General features: G+C 54.6%; 1 protein-coding gene across 1 annotated transcript; it reads right to left on the bottom strand.

Moving 5' to 3' along the window:
• Positions 1 to 4,307: 4,307 nt before the first annotated feature.
• LOC311532591 (uncharacterized protein) lies at positions 4,308 to 16,444 on the bottom strand (the record flags this gene model as incomplete). The annotated part of the gene is made up of 2 exons (XM_084651163.1): positions 14,840 to 16,444; positions 4,308 to 4,381 (listed from the first exon to the last, which is right to left on the bottom strand). Exons 1-2 carry the CDS (start codon positions 16,380 to 16,382, stop codon positions 4,308 to 4,310), a joined length of 1,617 nt encoding a protein of 538 aa, XP_084507289.1. The 5' UTR covers positions 16,383 to 16,444.
• Between the last annotated feature and the right edge of the window lie 479 nt (positions 16,445 to 16,923).

Here is a 16,923-nt window from a genome sequence, read left to right as displayed (position 1 = left end):
CCATGGACATTGCTGCTGGATAGCAGGGTGCCACCAGCCCCCCTCCAAACTCACCCATCTAGACTATCCCCATCCCAAAGGGCACGGTGCACAACAGAACGCACCATTAGCCTGTCTGTCTCTCTAAGGCTTTGGCAAGTCATGGCAGCCCCCCGGGAAATCCTGTGTGCCGGTGAGCTTCCATCACAGCCTCGCCAAGTGCCAGGCCCCTGGGAAAGACCTCTAGCGCTCGCATACAGAGGGGCGCCCTTCTGTCCAGGACGGTTCCCCGACTCGGTGGGGAAGCAATGGCGGGGCAGAACTCAGAGGCAGCTCCGGTTGGGAACGGGGTGACAGCAGCAGACCCAGGGCTCAGCCCCGCACACCAGGACACTGGATTTCCGAAAGGCGCGGCGCTGCACTGATGGAGTCACACCCTGGTGCCGCTGGGCAGTGACACGCTAGCCAACAGGTTTAGTTTAGTATCCATTTGTCATGTGATGTTATGATCAATCAATATGTTATGTGTCAGTAGACAGGATACTGGGCTGGACGGACCTTTGGTCTGACCCACTATGGCCATTCTTATGACATATATTCATTGTATGTTAATCAGAGTTGATTTGCAGGTTTATCAAAGTATAAGGTTGATCAGTATTTAGACGAATTATGTAGTAAGCATGAGCGGGATAAGCTGAAATGCAAGAAACTGTGGGCTGAGGCCTGTAAAACTTTAGCTTAGCTATTTTAGGCCTTGGAGACAAGAAGTGATGGCGTAAATTCATGAGGGCCAATGCACTCTAGCACCATCTCGGAGGATGTGAGGATGTCTGTGGGTATAACTGGCACATTGTATTGATCTTTGGGAATTGTGTATGCTGTGATATTTATAACTTTGTTGGTAACTTTAATAAAACTACTAAAAGATCGATACTCTTGTCATTGTGTGTGTTACTTGCCTGTGCTTTCATGTGTTCCTGTGAACTCTAGATCCAGAACAGAGGTGACTCTGTTGAACCAGAGACTGTAGACGCCAGAGCCAAACCCACTGAAGTAGGATTAACATTAAATAGAATAAAAGGCTACAACACGCTCACACGGATCTGTATCCCTGCAATGCCCTCCCGTTCGATAAACCCCCGCGACACTGAAGTGGAAGCCTGGAAGGGGCTGTGAGGAGGACTCTGACAGGCTCAGTGGTTACGGGAAAGGGGGCCAGATAAGTAGCAGGGAGAGAAGAGTGCCCAGGACAGCTGCACGTGGTCACCAGGGGAGATGAGACACCCCCCCACTTGGATTTTTCCTACCCCGCTGCCTGAGCAATGGCGGAACTAAAGAAAACAGCAGTACTTGCCTGAGCCCTGCCCACAGGCCAGGTCACAGTGAGAGGCCACAGCACAGCATCACGAGGCACCATCCATGGAACAACATGCTCATCTCCACACAACGACTGTCCCGCTCCTGTGCTTGGATCAACTAACAAAGCTGGCATTGAGGTCTCGTCAACAGGCTTCTGAGTTAATGATCCCCCCGCCCCCGCAACACACAGGAGCAGTTCACACCTCCCGCAGGGTTGTTTTCAGTGGGCTGCAGGCTCAGATGAAGACTTCCTACCCAGCCCTAAGATCTGGAGACTACTGACTGAAAGGAGGGTTCCGAGACAGCAGCTACGAGGGACAGCCCTATGGTTGCCAAATTACTGCAAGCCAGCCGCATGTAAATTGTGGTTGGTTACTACAGGGGTACTGGAAGATATGAGTTACCAGTAGTGATCCATTGCTTAAGTTTGGGGGAGAGAAACAATAGGAAAATACACTGATACTTTGCAATCTTGACTAGTTTGTTAAATGAAGGGTGGGAGTTCTTGCCTTTTGGATATGAGTCTCAGATTTAACTTGCCCATGTAAAGAAACCCCCAAAACTGAACACAAAGATTAGGAACCGATTCCCATTGTCTGCTTTCAATAAGAATAGCTAGCAAGTCTTAGAACAACAGAAAACTTGGCATCTACAGCGACCCCTAACAGCCCAGCATCCACCTTTGCCTCCCACATTGCGATGTCCTGAGGATTTCTGGCACTCTGTGTGTTTAAACTCCACGAGAGCCACTAGGCACTGCTGCTCCCTGATTTGCACATGCAAATGATTCTGGTTAGCAAACTGCGACCTGAGGAGATTAGGGCGGTTAAAACTAGACCCAGCGGATGCGACAGAGATTCTTACACTCCTGCTGAAGTGTCACCCTGAGCCACATCTGCACACGGCCTCACACCCTGCATGAACTTGAGATCACCCTCCATATGGTAATTGCTACTCTCCAATTGCCACACAGCTGGCTTTGGGGGCTGAGAGAACACTCCCGTGGGGCATTCCACCCCACTGAGCCTGACTGACAGCAGAAGGGGACAGTCTCCCCATATAGTGACCCTGACGAGAAGCCCCAAGTGAACGGGTTCCCCTCCCACAAGTGAGGAGTGTTCACCCATCACCACTGCTGAAAGTGGGAAGTCTATTGATGTAAGCTGGGACCGTATAGATCATTGTTGCAACCAAGTTCCTGTAGTGGCACCAAATCTTGTATAATGGGGGTCCAAGAAGGTGTCTAAGACCAGGTGATGGTTGGCTGGTTCGGATGATGCTGTCTGTTTGCATGTGTCATTTTTGTATTTCAAGATATAAGTATTGGCTCTAGACTGTCTGTAGTTCAAACTTGTGCTCTGCTTCTGGGGGACACCCCAGACAAGTTGGTGTCAGCTCTGCCTAGCCTGCTGGACGGCCCATTAAGGACCATCAGCTATAACATTGACTCACTGAGAGAAGGCAGACATGCCTGGGGACTCAGCAAGGCATGCAAGGACCTGCCTATGGACAGAACTCTGAGGTGTTTCCAGGCCTTGTGATGGGCAGCTGGTCTCTGAAACAAAGAAAGCAGAGACCACACAGCAAGAGACTATAAAAAGCTGCTGCAGCTCCTCCATCTTGTCTTCAGTCCTGCTTCATACCTCTGGAGGGACTTTGCTACAAACGGAAGCTCTACACAAAGGACTGACAGACCCATCCCAGCTGGGGATGTTCTCCAGAGACTTGATTTGAACCTGCCGTTTATTCCATCACTGCTAAAAGCCTAAACCAAGAACTTTGCCATTGCTGTATGTCAGTGATTCCATTTCACCAATTCTAGCTCTCATTGATATCTTTTTCCTCTTACAAATAAACCTTTTGATTTTAGATTCTAAAGGATTGGCAACAGCGTGATTTGTGGGTAAGATCTGTTTGTATATTGACCTGGGTCTGGGGCTTAGTCCTTTGGGACGGAGAGAACCATTTTTCTTTTACTGGGGTATTGGTTTTCATAACCATTCGTCCCCATAACGAGTGGCCCTGGTGGTGATACTGGGAAACTGGAGTTCCCTGGAAACAAGGGAATTGCTTGTGTGACTTGTGGTTAGCCAGTGGGGTAAAACCAAAGTCCTCTCTGGCTGGCTGGTTTGGTTTGCCTTTGAGGTGGAAAAACCCCAGCCTTGGGAAGTAACTGCCCTGCTTTAAGCAATTTGTCCTGAATTGGCACTCTCAGTTGGATCCTGCCAGGACCCGCATTGTTACGGGGGGGCTGTGCTCTGGCAGAGCAGCGGGACACCTGGCACAGTATGGAGCAGACCAGGCCCTCCAGCCCTGCTGGGAGCAGCATCGCTGTCCAAGCCGAGGGCTGGAAGATAAAATGGCTGGTGTAGCCCAGGAGGAGCCTTATGACAGGATGAGGGGTAGAGAGGCGACAAATGAGTGATGGTCCAGGGAAGGATCTTGCTAGGCGAGAACCCAGAACCCTCAGCTCTGCTGGGATGCACGTTGCAAATGAAGGGAAATTCTGCTTCCCTTCAGTGATCAGGCAAGCGGTTCTCATGCACGCTATGGGACCACCGACCCTCCCCTTCACAGCCCTGCTGCTGCTTTGTGCTGGGGGCATTATGGGGCAACGGCTGCCTTCCACTCCAGCAACCAGTGCTGGCTGTTGTCGGAGGGAGGACACCAGTCTAGCGGGGCTGTCGGCCTGGTCAGTGACACCAGCCTGCGCGCGGGGCCCTCAGGGTGGCACATACGTTCTGCGGCACCAAAGCAGAGCCCACGGCCGACGTCGCTGCTTAGTGTTTATTAGAGGACGACTCTGCTGTGGGGGCCAAGAACCGCCAGCTGAAGTCACTCAGCCAAGCCCCCTGGAGCTTGGCCCACCAAATAACCAAGAGCACTGGTTTTCAGCAAAGGTGGCTGCTGCCCCAGCCCCATGAGGAGGATGCTAGGCAACCTCAGTCCCACAGCATCAGGAGTGGAAATCAAGTCAAAGCGATGGAGCTCCCTTCCTCGGACACCAGCACAAACTCGGCACAGGAATCGCAGAGCACCGACCCTGCAGCAGAACAGGAAGGGACAGAGGGCAACCACTGCACCGCGGCAAGGCCCTCTCACCCTCCAACAGCTTTCTGTGGTTTGCAGCCAAGTGGCATTTTCCGTGCTGACACCTGACTGGGCAGGCGGCTATTTATACCCCTTTAATCCCCACTAAATTACCTGGAGTCCAAGTCAGCGTTAGCTCGGTCAATGGAGGGAGACAGCTCTGTTTCTGCAGCCCCTGGCCTCTGATCAGGGGTGTGACGTTGCACTCCATAAGGCTTTATAGAAATATGCTTATGAATGTATATATGACATAACTGGAATAAGTTTTATGCTACATATGCCATGTAACATATCTATGCAAAGGTTACACTCTACTGAATATATTCATCCTATTTGTATGCATGTGTCATTGTTGTATTCGAAGTTATGAATATTGGCTGTATACTTGTTTGATTTTAAATAGTCTTAGTAAGGCATTTGGTCAGTTTCTTTAGAAAGGAATTTGCAAGTTAAGTGCCCAATCAAGAAGCACTTAACGGACAATGGATCTTGGAAGGCTCCAATCTACATAAGAAGTTTACATGAGGACGTTCAAGGTAGCATGTGAACCATGGCTGCTACCTGTAAGTTTTGAGTCATGCATGGACATGTGACTTGCCCTTGTGACTCCAAAACTCCATCCTGTAGCTGGAATTCTACACAGGAGGAGGGAGGGGTATCCATCCACAAAAGAAAAACCCCTGGAAGACACCTCCATTTTGTCTTCAGTTGGCTCAAGAGATAGCATCTCCACCCCAAAGGATACCTGAAAGAAACTGGAACAAAGGACAGTAACCACAGGGGGTGTGAGTGATTGCTGGACCCAGACTAGAAGGAGACTAGTCTGTAAAAGGAAGCTTACTGGAACACCTCTGACGGTGAGGTTTTATCTGTATTCAGTTTTCTTACTGTATTAGGCATAGACTTGCGTGTTTTATTTTATTTTGTTTGGTAATTCACTTTGTTCTGTCTGCTATTACTTGGAACCACTTAAATCCTACTTTCTGTATTTAATAAAATCACTTTTTACTTATTAATTAACCCAGAGTATGTAATAATACTGGGGGGGGGGGCGGGCCAAACAGCTGTGCATATCTCTCTATCAGTGTTATACAGGGCGAACAATTTATGAGTTTACCCTGTATAAAGCTTAAAGGTAAAACGGATTTATTTGGAGTTTGGATCCCACTGGGAGCTGGGCATCTGAGTGTTAGAGACAGGAACACTTCTTAAGCTGCTTTCATTTAAGCTTGCTGTTTGTGGGACATGGTTCAGACCTGGGTCTGTGTTTGTGACTAGCAAGCATGTCTGGCACAACCAGGCAGGGTGCTGGAGTCTCAAGCTGGCAGGGAAAGCAGGGGTAGAAGTAATCTTGGCATATCAGTTGGCAGCCCAAAGGGGGTTTATGTGATCCAACCCGTCACAGGGGGCCAGGCCCATTGGGTGGCATTTGTCCATTCAGAACTGAGAACCATCAACTCACCATACAACCTACTCACAACTGCCAACCCAGGATCGACTGGAACTGGGCACTTGACAACAGCCAGCTCCCTATTTCATTACTGATCCCCCAACCCGCGCAGTCCCCCACCCAGATCTCTCCTTACCACGCAGCCCACAACAGCCAGAGACACCCTAGCCAACTCCTTCAACCAGAGGAGCCATCAGGAAAGCTGGGGAGGTGGACTAGTGTCGCGGCTGAATCCCCTCCTTGCAGCTTTGAGTGAGTGAGTTACTCGTCCCTGAAAAAACGTTAATTCCATGGACATCTTTGATCGCCAAGTGCTTCGTGAGCTGGGCAAGCACAGCCACTGAAATGCAGCCACCTCAGGGCGACAGCTGAACCGCACACAGCATTCTGCACAACAGGGATGAGAGGGCACATTATGGCCAAGGAGCCTCGGAAAAAAACCCTAGGGCCCTGGGATTTCCAGTGTCTGCCCACAGCAGACAGGCCCTGGGTGTTGTAATCCTGCTGGAGGAAGAGAGGGAAATTTCACAACTCGGGTTAAACAATGGAACGCGTGGGCTGGGACGTGCTGCCTTCCTTTGGAAGCCTGGGTTGTCACAAGCTCTCAGACACACACACACACGGACCCGACAGCCCAAGCCTAACAGTGCAGGCCTGGCCAAAGCTGATATGTGCAATGCCAAGCAACAAAGGAATTGCCTCGTTCCCTGCATGATGCTCACACCCCAATGAGCAATACAGACACTGTTCCACACAGCCAGGCTCTGGAAATGGGGCAAACTAGGGGAAGCCAGAGGAAGTTACATCCCTCCATCAAAAGGGGAACAAGGACACCCAGAGCTACCACTTTCCAAGCAGACTATAACTTCTGCCATCTGTTCTACTCTACACAGGGTCCTAAACTGCCCTCGTCAGGTAGTTTCTGAGCACCTCTCAGTCATGCATTAAATGGCGTCACGTGACTGACATCTGTCTGATGTGGATGATTTCCTTTCTTCTTCTCCCCAGGGAGAGAGCTGTGTGAGCGGCGGAGCAGCTTGTTCCTCCCCTCCCGGTACGGCCCCCCTGCTCTGGGTTTGTGTCAGAGAAGGCCGGTGGGAGCAGGGCCCCTGGGGAGGTTTGGGGTGGCTCTGAGTTCCTGGGGGGTTGTTCTGCGGTCTGGGACCGGCCCCGCAGGATGCTCTGTTTGCTGCCCAGCTGGGCTCTGCCCAGGTGGTAGAAAGTTCCAAAGGACCGAGGAGTTATGGACCTCGGTGCCCAGCCCGGAGCCATAGGCCCTTCTAGATACGCTGAGCCCAGGCCGCTGAGAGCGCCTCGAAGATCGGGCCCGATACCCCTTGACTCTCTTCTATGGGAGGCCAGCGCAGAGAGCAGGGGACGGGCCCGGGTGCTGCTGAGAAGAGCACCATCACACCATCCCAGAACACGGCTCTGCCATTGCCCCCAGGAGCCCTTTATCCCTGACACACATGCCCCAGCCTGGCTGTGGGAAAGAGACAGGGGCTGAGATGCAGCCACTGCAAGATGGCAATCACTGGCCTGGAGCACCTGGCCCGGATGGCTGTTCCAGCCTAGAACAGCAGAGTCTGATGCGGTCTTCAGCGGGGAAATGCCCCAGAGCCTATTTCTGCAGCAACACAAAGCAGCTCCAATAGCCAGCATTTGTTTCCTTGACATAGAAGCTGCTTGCACACAGGGACACTTCTGCTCAGAGCTTTCCCCCCACCCATGCGTCTAGTCTTCACCCTCTCTGGAGGGGAGGACAGCAGGAGCCCCTGGCCCCGCTGAACCCCTTTACCGCTGGCCTCCAGCAGCCTCCTACCCCACACTGGCAGATTGGAGGGGAGAGCCACACTAGCAAGTTCTCTGTAACACTCCCATCACAGGTTTCAGAGTAACAGCCGTGTTAGTCTGTATTCGCAAAAAGAACAGGAGGACTTGTGGCACCTTAGAGACTAACCAATTTATTTGAGCATAAGCTTTCGTGAGCGACAGCTCACTTCGTCGCAGGGTTTGCTCAGAGAAATACCACCTGCTCTGCTGTGGTTTCCACCTTTCTGTTCCCAGGGCCTCCTGGTTTCCGAGCAGGCATGAAACCGTTTCAAAGGCCCCAGAGGGGGTTGAGACCGAGAGTGTGGTTTTGTTCTTTCCTGGAAGTGCTTTAATTAAAACACTACAGCTGTCTGTGTCCTCCATGGAGACAGCTACAACAGCATTAAAGGGGGAACTGTCCACAAGCTTAGACTCAGAGGCTTCTTCCGAACCAGAAGGCAAATCCCATTCACAGTCAGGAGGTGTACATATCATAGCCTGGAGTGAGAATCCCTCAGGCTCCCAGCAGCTCTCCACCCAAGGATCTCAGTGTGTTTCACAAACATTCCTACCACTCTGAGGTAGGTATCATCCCTATCTTACAGGTGGGGAAACCGAGGCAACTCGCCCAAGGCCAGACTGCTAGTCAGTGGCAGAACTGGGGGGAAAAGCCACAAAACGTCAATTCCATGAGACTCATCCTTCCCTGGGTCCTTCTGCTGTGTGAGGTACTCAGGAGATACACAGAAGCCCTTTTGTGTATTTAAGATTTTGTGAACTGGATTTTCTGGCCCTCCTTTTACTGAGGCCACGGGGAACTTTGCAAGGACGGGCACACCCAGGGGAGGACAATCAGGGGGCAAAGGGTAGCTTGGCATAGGGAATATGCAGAGAGCATTTCCTGATATTCAGCCAGAGTGACATCTAGGAGGCTGTGGAACTGGTCACGCAATCACAGACATGAAGGTCGCTATCTTAAAACAAAAAAACTTCAAATCCAGACTCCAGCGAGAAACTGCTGAATTGGAATTCATTTGCAAATTGGATACTATTAATTTAGGCTTAAATAGAGACTGGGAGTGGCTAAGTCATTATGCAAGGTAGCCTATTTCCTCTTGTTTTTTCCTCCCCCCCTCCCCCCCAGATGTTCTGGTTTAACTTGGATTTAAACTTGGAGAGTGGTCAGTTTGGATGAGCTATTACCAGCAGGAGAGTGAGTTTGTGTGTGTATGGGGGTGGGGGGGGGGGTGAGAGAGAACTTGGATTTGTGCAGGAAATGGCCCACCTTGATTATCATGCACATTGTAGGGAGAATGGTCACTTTGGATGGGCTATCACCAGCAGGAGAGTGAATTTGTGTGGGGGGGTGGAGGGTGAGAAAACCTGGATTTGTGCTGGAAATGGCCCAACCTGATGATCACTTTAGATAAGCTATTACCAGCAGGACAGTGGGGTGGGAGGAGGTATTGTTTCATATTCTCTGTGTGTATATAAAGTCTGCTGCAGTTTCCACGGTATGCATCCGATGAAGTGAGCTGTAGCTCACGAAAGCTCATGCTCAAATAAATTGGTTAGTCTCTAAGGTGCCACAAGTCCTCCTTTTCTTTTTGCGAATACAGACTAACACGGCTGTTACTCTGAAACCTGTCCCGCTAAAGGTAGACGCCCCATTGCTCGGGCTGTTCAAACTGGCCCAAGCCCTGCTCAAGGTCCTGGGACTGGTGCTCAGAAAGCAGGGGAGCAGGAGTAGGGACAACTGGTACTTGGATTCTAATGATTACTTTGTAGGGCTACTTGCAGCCCACACATGCTGCATGCAGCACTGGGCCCCAGAAAACATGGCACACAACACACGGAGCTCTCCAGCTGCATCGAGGAAGGGAGGGTTGTGGAGACTCACAACGAACCTGGGCGCCCGAGTACATTAGCAAAGGGAGCTGCATGGCGCCTGTTCACTGTCTCGCCGCACCCTCTGCAGAACTAGACGCGCTCCCAGGCTCAGCAGGGCTCCGATGCGGGCCGACTTCGCTGCGGTCAGCGGGAGCTCGGGTTGGAGTTTTCGAGGTGCTGACCAACCCGGCGCAGTCCTGCCCCAGGCTACCAGGCAGCCACGTGACCCAAAGGCGGAGCGTTTCCATTACAGAAACTGGCGCTGTAGCTAGACCCAGGGCTGCGGGTTCAGCTTACCGCTTGGCCTGCTGTAACTGGATATTCTGGCCAGCACCATCTTGGATTACTATTGCCATGGCCCCCACCCCCAGCCTCTCCAGAGCAGGGGTATGCGCTGCGGAGGGATTTTGTTTCAAGAACAGAAATGTTCAGAAGCCTGTGGCTCGTGCATCGCAGCATCCCCCGACGAGAGACGGTACCCGAGACACGCACCCCACCGGCAGCAAACCTAGCCAACAGCCGTGCCTGCTGCCACACCTCTAGCTTGGTGGCAGAGTTGCCCAAAAGGGGCTAAGAGCAGAGAAACACTAGAGACACCACTCCGAGATCACTGTGTGCGCAGGGCCGTTCCACAATGCCTCACCCAATGCACGGCGCGGCGAGAGGGGACAGCCGTCTGCAGCGGTCCCTCCTCTCTGGCCCTCAATCTCCTTTTACCTGGTGTAACTCCACTGGCATCGGCGGCGTCATTCCCGAGTGACACCCGAGGGGGGTCTGGGGCCCTCTGCAGTCAGCATCTCCTACTGCCCTGAGTACGTCTCATGAGACCAGGCAGCCCAGATGTGTTGGCAAAGTGCCAGCCTGGAGAGGACGGTCATCACTCCAGGGGCTCTCTCAATGGGGTCACCAACTCATAGGCATTGCACTGAGCCTCTCACACCCACTGCATAAAGCTTGTTTCCCCATTTCTATTGATCAGCCCTCCCCTCACCCCAGCCTTCCAGGAGACTGCCTCTGCCAGCCAATCAGATGATAACAGGACAGGGAAGCACGTAATAATCCCGTTCTCCCATAGCTAAGCCGCAGGGCATTTGCCTCACTTTGCATCTGGTTCTGTTAGAGGGTGTCCCTATAGCAGATGGAGGCGAGGTCTTCCCAAAGCAGAGGAAACCCCAGCAGCGGTCAGGCTCCCGAAGCGGGTCCCTGGCAGATTGACCGCAGCAGCACTGCCATTCCCCGCATGCCACTCGTCTCCACCGAGGGCAGGGCGAGAGCCCACACCCTCTGCTGCACCCAGACCGCCTGTCGGCTGCACAATGCAAGGCACCAGAATCAGCTGTGAAGGCAGCTGTTTATTTCACAGCACTGATGGGTAGAGGAGAAAGAGAGAGGTCAGGGAGGGTAAAGATGAAGGCCAGCCTGGCTCCTTGTTCTAACCATCTGTTTGCTGACACCAGGATCTTGTCAGTCAGCATGGTCAGAGCTGACACGTGTGTTACCCAAGATGCTGTGTGGATCATATGATGGTCACACGCATTTCACCCAAGCGATAGCTGGGAACAGAGACGTTTTACAGACATCCTCATTTAAATTAGTTTGTGATTAATCCGATTTCAGCAAAACCTTTCATTTCCTCCACTAGCCTCCATCAGGACAATATATGCCAAAGCTTCTTCCATTGTTTGCAGTGTTGTTCTAGCCAGGCTGGTCCCAGGAGAGGAGACCCAAGGGGAGTGAAGTCAGAGCTTTCATTGAACCAGCTCCTTGTGGTGGAAGGGAGACGTTTCCGAGCTTCACAGAGCAATTCCTCAGGTCTGGGAAGCTCAAAAGCTTGGACCTTCCACACAGAATCAGGGAGCCAGAAGAGACCGCAAGGGTCATCTCCTCTAACAGGAGTCAGTCCAGTAAAAGACAGGAGCTCCCGCGCTTAGCTCCTCTCAAAGCTTCTTCCAGCAGACTCCTCTCTTCCCAGCCAGGCGGCACTCCAGAACTGATCTGCGACACAGGGATGTATTGCCATGAAGTCGTATTAGCAGGATGGCTGCAGATTTACTGTGCTCAGATCCACTCAGCACTGATATTAAAGTAGAGCCGCATTAAGCTCAGAGCTTCGCATTAAAATAACGAGGGCTGCCAAGCCAGGGCTACTATTAACGAAGCAACAAATCATCCCAATTGGCTCATTGGTGAGAGAATGAAGCAACATCAGTGTCTGGAATACTCCGTGCATGTGACAAGACAAAGAGACATGACAGAGGTCTCTAAAGAAGAATGATACACTATCAGGGTTGGAAGGGAACTCAGGAGGCCATCTAGTCCAACCCCCTGCTCAAAGCAGGACCAATCCCCAACTAAATCATCCCACCCAGGGCTTTGTCAAGCCTGACCTTAAAAACCTCTAAGGAAGGAGATTCTACCACCTCCCTAGGTAACGCATTCCAGTGCTTCACCACCCTCCTAGTGAAAAAGTTTTTCCTAATATCCAACCTAAACCTCCCCCACTGCAACTTGAGACCATTACTCCTCGTTCTGTCATCTGCTACCACTGAGAACAGTCTAGAGCCATCCTCTTTGGAACCCCCTTTCAGGTAGTTGAAAGCAGCTATCAAATCCACCCCTCATTCTTCTCTTTCATAGACTAAACATCCCCAGTTCCCTCAGCCTCTCCTCATAAGTCACGTGTTCCAGTCCCATAATCATTTTTGTTGCCCTCCGCTGGACTCTTTCCAATTTTTCCACATCCTTCTTGTAGTGTGGGGTCCAAAACTGGACACAGCACTCCAGATGAGGCCTCTGGGCAGCACAGAAGTGAAGCAGCTGTAAGTGAAAAGGGGATCTAGACACCCAGCTTTATTGTACTCTCAGCTTCTGCTTTTAAATGTCACCCTCTCTCGACTGCATGTGTTGCCGTCAACACACAGGCTGGCCCGCTGGGTGTGACAAAGGGAACGGCTGATGCAGGAAGGAAACATTCAGGCCAAATCTGGACCAAGCGAATCATCATCATCTGACATCTCTACGGTTCCTTTCAATCGAAGGGCTTTGCAAATCATATGCACAGAGGAAACCGTTCACACATAGCTCTAATGCAACCACATCTAAGGTGAAAGGCAGCAATTCGCTGCTCAACTGGAGGAAGAGGAGATGTTTTAGCTAAGGATACTGTGACAAACATCTTCCTTTACAAAAAACAGTGCCATGAGATCTGTAACTGAGCAGACAGGGCCTTGGGCTTTCAAGGTCTTGCCTGAAAGAACCACACACAAGGAGAGAGGAAACCCAGTTTAGCTCACATGGAAAAAGGAAGAGCTGGGCTGGATTCGACACTGCGAACCCAGGACTATGCCATGGAACCCCAATGGACCAGCCTTGATTTGAGGAAATTCCCTTTGAGGAAATCCAAGTAGGCTTTGGTGCCTCCATTGCACAGTCCCCCAGTAGTTTGAAAGTCTGAGGACCCAAGGCACAGACCAAACACCCACTTAAGGGGTTTTCCAACACACAGGCCAGGTGTCAAGCCGCTGATCAGCCCATCAAAAACTTACAAGGAGCTAATCACAACCGGGAGAAGAGCCCAAGGATTCAGTGCAGCACTGATAGGACCCTTGCACACACACCCTCTCCTAGCATGCAGCCTCTCAGCTAGGGACGCTCCAGTCCAGCCCTTCTACATGGGGGCCGCAGAGGCATTCTCCAAAGGCGAGGGAGGCTCCAGGCTGGAGGCAGAAGGGGAGGGATGTGGAAGACACAAGCCATTAAAAGCCGCAGTCTGTTAATGAAAGTAGATGGTTGCAGAGCTTTGGGAGCAAACACCACCTGGCAGACAGCTCATGCATTGGAGGCCAGCCTGGCCTTTTGCTTCCTTAGTAGAATGCAGTAAACTAGATGAGGTTTATTTCAAGCAATAGTAACACACCTTGCCCATGCAAGAGCTCTAGGCACCCTGACAATCTTACCACAGCACACTACACCCAGAAGCATTGAAAAACAAACACTCCAACAGGAACAAATTAATTCAGTGCAGCCAGACAATGAATCAGCAACAAAAAGGTGAGTAAATTAGTAAATTATGTTCTTTTAACTGTCCCAGTCATGCTAACGCAGGATTAAAGCACACTGACAGACACAGTGAGAACTTCAAGGCATCTGGAATGACAGACCTTGCAAAGAAATAGGGCAACATGACACAGAATAGCTATTAGCCAATTGCATCTTTAACACCGTAAGACGTCTCGTAGGATCATCTCCGTTAGACTTGCAAACTAACATTCTGACAAACCACTAGGAGACACACAAGCTCAGCATTAATATCTGCCACTTGTCACGCTAATGTGGAGCACGGCCACCCCACAGCGTCTCTTCACTGGTTAAAAGCTGTCTTGGTCACACCTCTCACAGTCACCGCCAGGCTCAAAGGGTCCTTCCGCACCCAGTTACCACATTCCTCTACGATAAAGTGCTCAGTAACAGAAGTGACCTTTGAACACGGAGCTCATCCCCTAAGCTGTGAGCCTGCGTATCGGGCGGAGTCCCAGCACTCACAGGCCAGGAACATGACTCCCCAAGGAGTATTTATCCCCATCGTTGCCAGTGCCACACAGACTAGCCCCAGACAGAGTGCCAAGGAATTAACATCACCTGTGGCCAAAGCAGCCCCTTTCTGAGCAGGGCACTGATCCAGTGGAGTGGAAGGATATTAGACTATAAATAATGCACACTCAGGTGATCTAATAATGGAGATTTTGGAAAACTCCCAGAGCCATCTCTGCAGCTTTGGGGCATCTCTGGCAGGTAACACAGGGCCTGCACCGAATGGCCGTTTGGGGCAATTCCCCTAGCAGTTTTAGGAGATGCTGAGACCAGAGCCAATCATGCTGACCAACACTGCCTCCCTCGACTCCCCATATGTCCTCTCTTGTCTTGCACTCGGATTGTGAGCTGTCTGGCCCAGGGACCATCTTTTTGCTCTGTCTGTACAGCGCCTGGCACAACAGGCCTGGTCCAGGACTAGGGCTCCTAGGTGCTATGGTAACACAAATCCTTTCTCCCCACCACAACCTGCCCCAGTGCGACACAACCCCCCACAGCCCAGGCAGCCCACCCCCTCCACCCCGCCAGCAATGCCTGTGACTTGCACTCCCATACCAACCACAGGAGCAAGGTGGCCCAGCCTGCACCCCCTTCACCAGGGAGACACAGGCCAGGGGTGGCACGGACAGGGAGGGGGGCCACGCAGAGGAAGGGGCGCCACCCGCCTACCTCCTGAGGAGCCGTCCTCGTGGTCGGAGCTGTTGGAGCTGCAGTCGCTGCCTCTCTCCGGGGAGCTGCAGCTGGAGGAGTCCCTGCCAGGCACATCCAAGTGTCGCTTGCGTCTCCAGGGCAGTGGGTGCTGCTCTTCGTGCTGCACGGGGGAGCTGCGCCCATTCGTCCCATTCAGCGAGTCCAGATCCCGGCTGCGCTTGGGCCACCTGCCCCGTAAGGCGGGCAGCCAGTGGTGGGGTCTGTCCAGCTCCTCCCCAGACCCCCGGGGTAGGATCCTGACGCCTAAGAAGATGGGGTTCAGGAGGAACTTCTCACTCAGGTCCACCTCCTCATCATCGTGGTCAGCGCTGCCCTCCCCGGGGCCAGGCATGTTCTTGGCGTAGGGCTGCCGGCCGCGGACCTCCCTTAAGATGGGCATAGGGCCTCTATGGGCCTCACCAGAGGAAGGAGGATGCTGAGCAGGGGGCTCACTGCCATGGGCCTCGCCAGCGATGGGGACCGGGCGCTCACTGCCATGGGGCTCACCGCCATGGGGGCGCCCAGTACGGGGCTCGCTGCCATGGGCCTGGGAAGGGATGGGGAGGGGGGGCTCGCTGCCATGGGCCTCCCTGGGGACGGGCATGGGGGGCTCGCTGCCATGGGCCTCCCTGGGGGCGGGCATGGGGGGCTCGCTGCCATGGCCCTCCCTGGGGACGGGCATGGGGGGCTCGCTGCCATGGCCCTCCCTGGGGGCGGGCATGGGGGGCTCGCTGCCATGGCCCTCCCTGGGGGCGGGCATGGGGGGCTCGCTGCCATGGCCCTCCCTGGGGACGGGCATGGGGGGCTCGCTGCCATGGCCCTCCCTGGGGGCGGGCATGGGGGGCTCGCTGCCATGGCCCTCCCTGGGGACGGGCATGGGGGGCTCGCTGCCATGGCCCTCCCTGGGGACGGGCATGGGGGGCTCGCTGCCATGGGCCTCCCTGGGGGCGGGCATGGGGGGCTCGCTGCCATGGCCCTCCCTGGGGACGGGCATGGGGGGCTCGCTGCCATGGCCCTCCCTGGGGACGGGCATGGGGGGCTCGCTGCCATGGGTCTGGCCAGGCGGGTGCCCAGCTGGAGCATCGCTGCCCTGCTCAGTGGCCAGGCCCTCTGGCCCCCCCTCGGTGCTCCTGCCCACAGGGTGCTCGCGCCTGGGGGGCTGCCGCCTGCCCTGCCTCCGGGCCCGCGGGGCTGCCTCGTGCTGCTGCAGCTGGTGCTGGATGGCTGCGGCCAAGCTGTGCCCCGCTGCGCCCCTCTTGCCAGGGGCCATGTCCGGGAGGGGGGCGGGCTCCTGTGCCTGCCCCTTCGGGGAGGGGGCCGGGGGCTCCCGGGCCAGCGCCGCCTCCAGGTAAATGACTTTGAACTTCTCCTCGGCCAGCGCCTGCTGCAGCAGCCTCAGGTTCCCCCGGCAGCGCTCCAGCTCCAGCTCCATGTCCCGCACCGAGCCCAGCTGCATGCGGGGCGCCGGCTCCCCAGGGAACTCGGCCTGCCAGTGCCGCGCGAACTCCGCCGGCTCCCACATGCTGCCCGCGCAGCAGCCCCGAGCCCCCGGGGATGGGCAGCGGGGCTGGGTGCGCGCGGGGGGCTGGGTGCGCGCGGGGGGCGATCCGATGCCCCGGGGATGGGCGGCGGGGCTGGGTGCGCGCGGGGGGCGATCCGATGCCCCGGGGATGGGCGGCGGGGCTGGGTGCGCGCGGGGGGCGATCCGATGCCCCGGGGATGGGCGGCGGGGCTGGGTGCGCGCGGGGGGCGATCCGATGCCCCGGGGATGGGCGGCGGGGCTGGGTGCGCGCGGGGGGCGATCCGAGCCCCGGGGATGGGCGGCGGGGCTGGGTGCGCGGCGGCGGGGCTGGGTGCGCGCGGGGGGCGATCCGATGCCCCGGGGATGGGCGGCGGGGCTGGGTGCGCGGCGGCGCGGGGGGCGATCCGATGCCCCGGGGATGGGCGGCGGGGCTGGGTGCGCGCGGGGGGCGATCCGATGCCCCGGGGATGGGCGGCGGGGCTGGGTGCGCGGCGGCGCGGGGAGCGATCCGATGCCCCGGGGATGGGCGGCGGGGCTGGGT

The sequence above is a fragment of the Lepidochelys olivacea genome (genome assembly GCF_965140295.1).
Source record: "Lepidochelys olivacea isolate rLepOli2 genome assembly, chromosome: 17".
In the NCBI taxonomy this organism is placed as follows: Eukaryota; Metazoa; Chordata; order Testudines; family Cheloniidae; genus Lepidochelys; species Lepidochelys olivacea.
The sequence above is the reverse complement of the archived record's forward strand: the minus strand, read 5'-3'. Positions and strand labels throughout refer to the sequence as shown.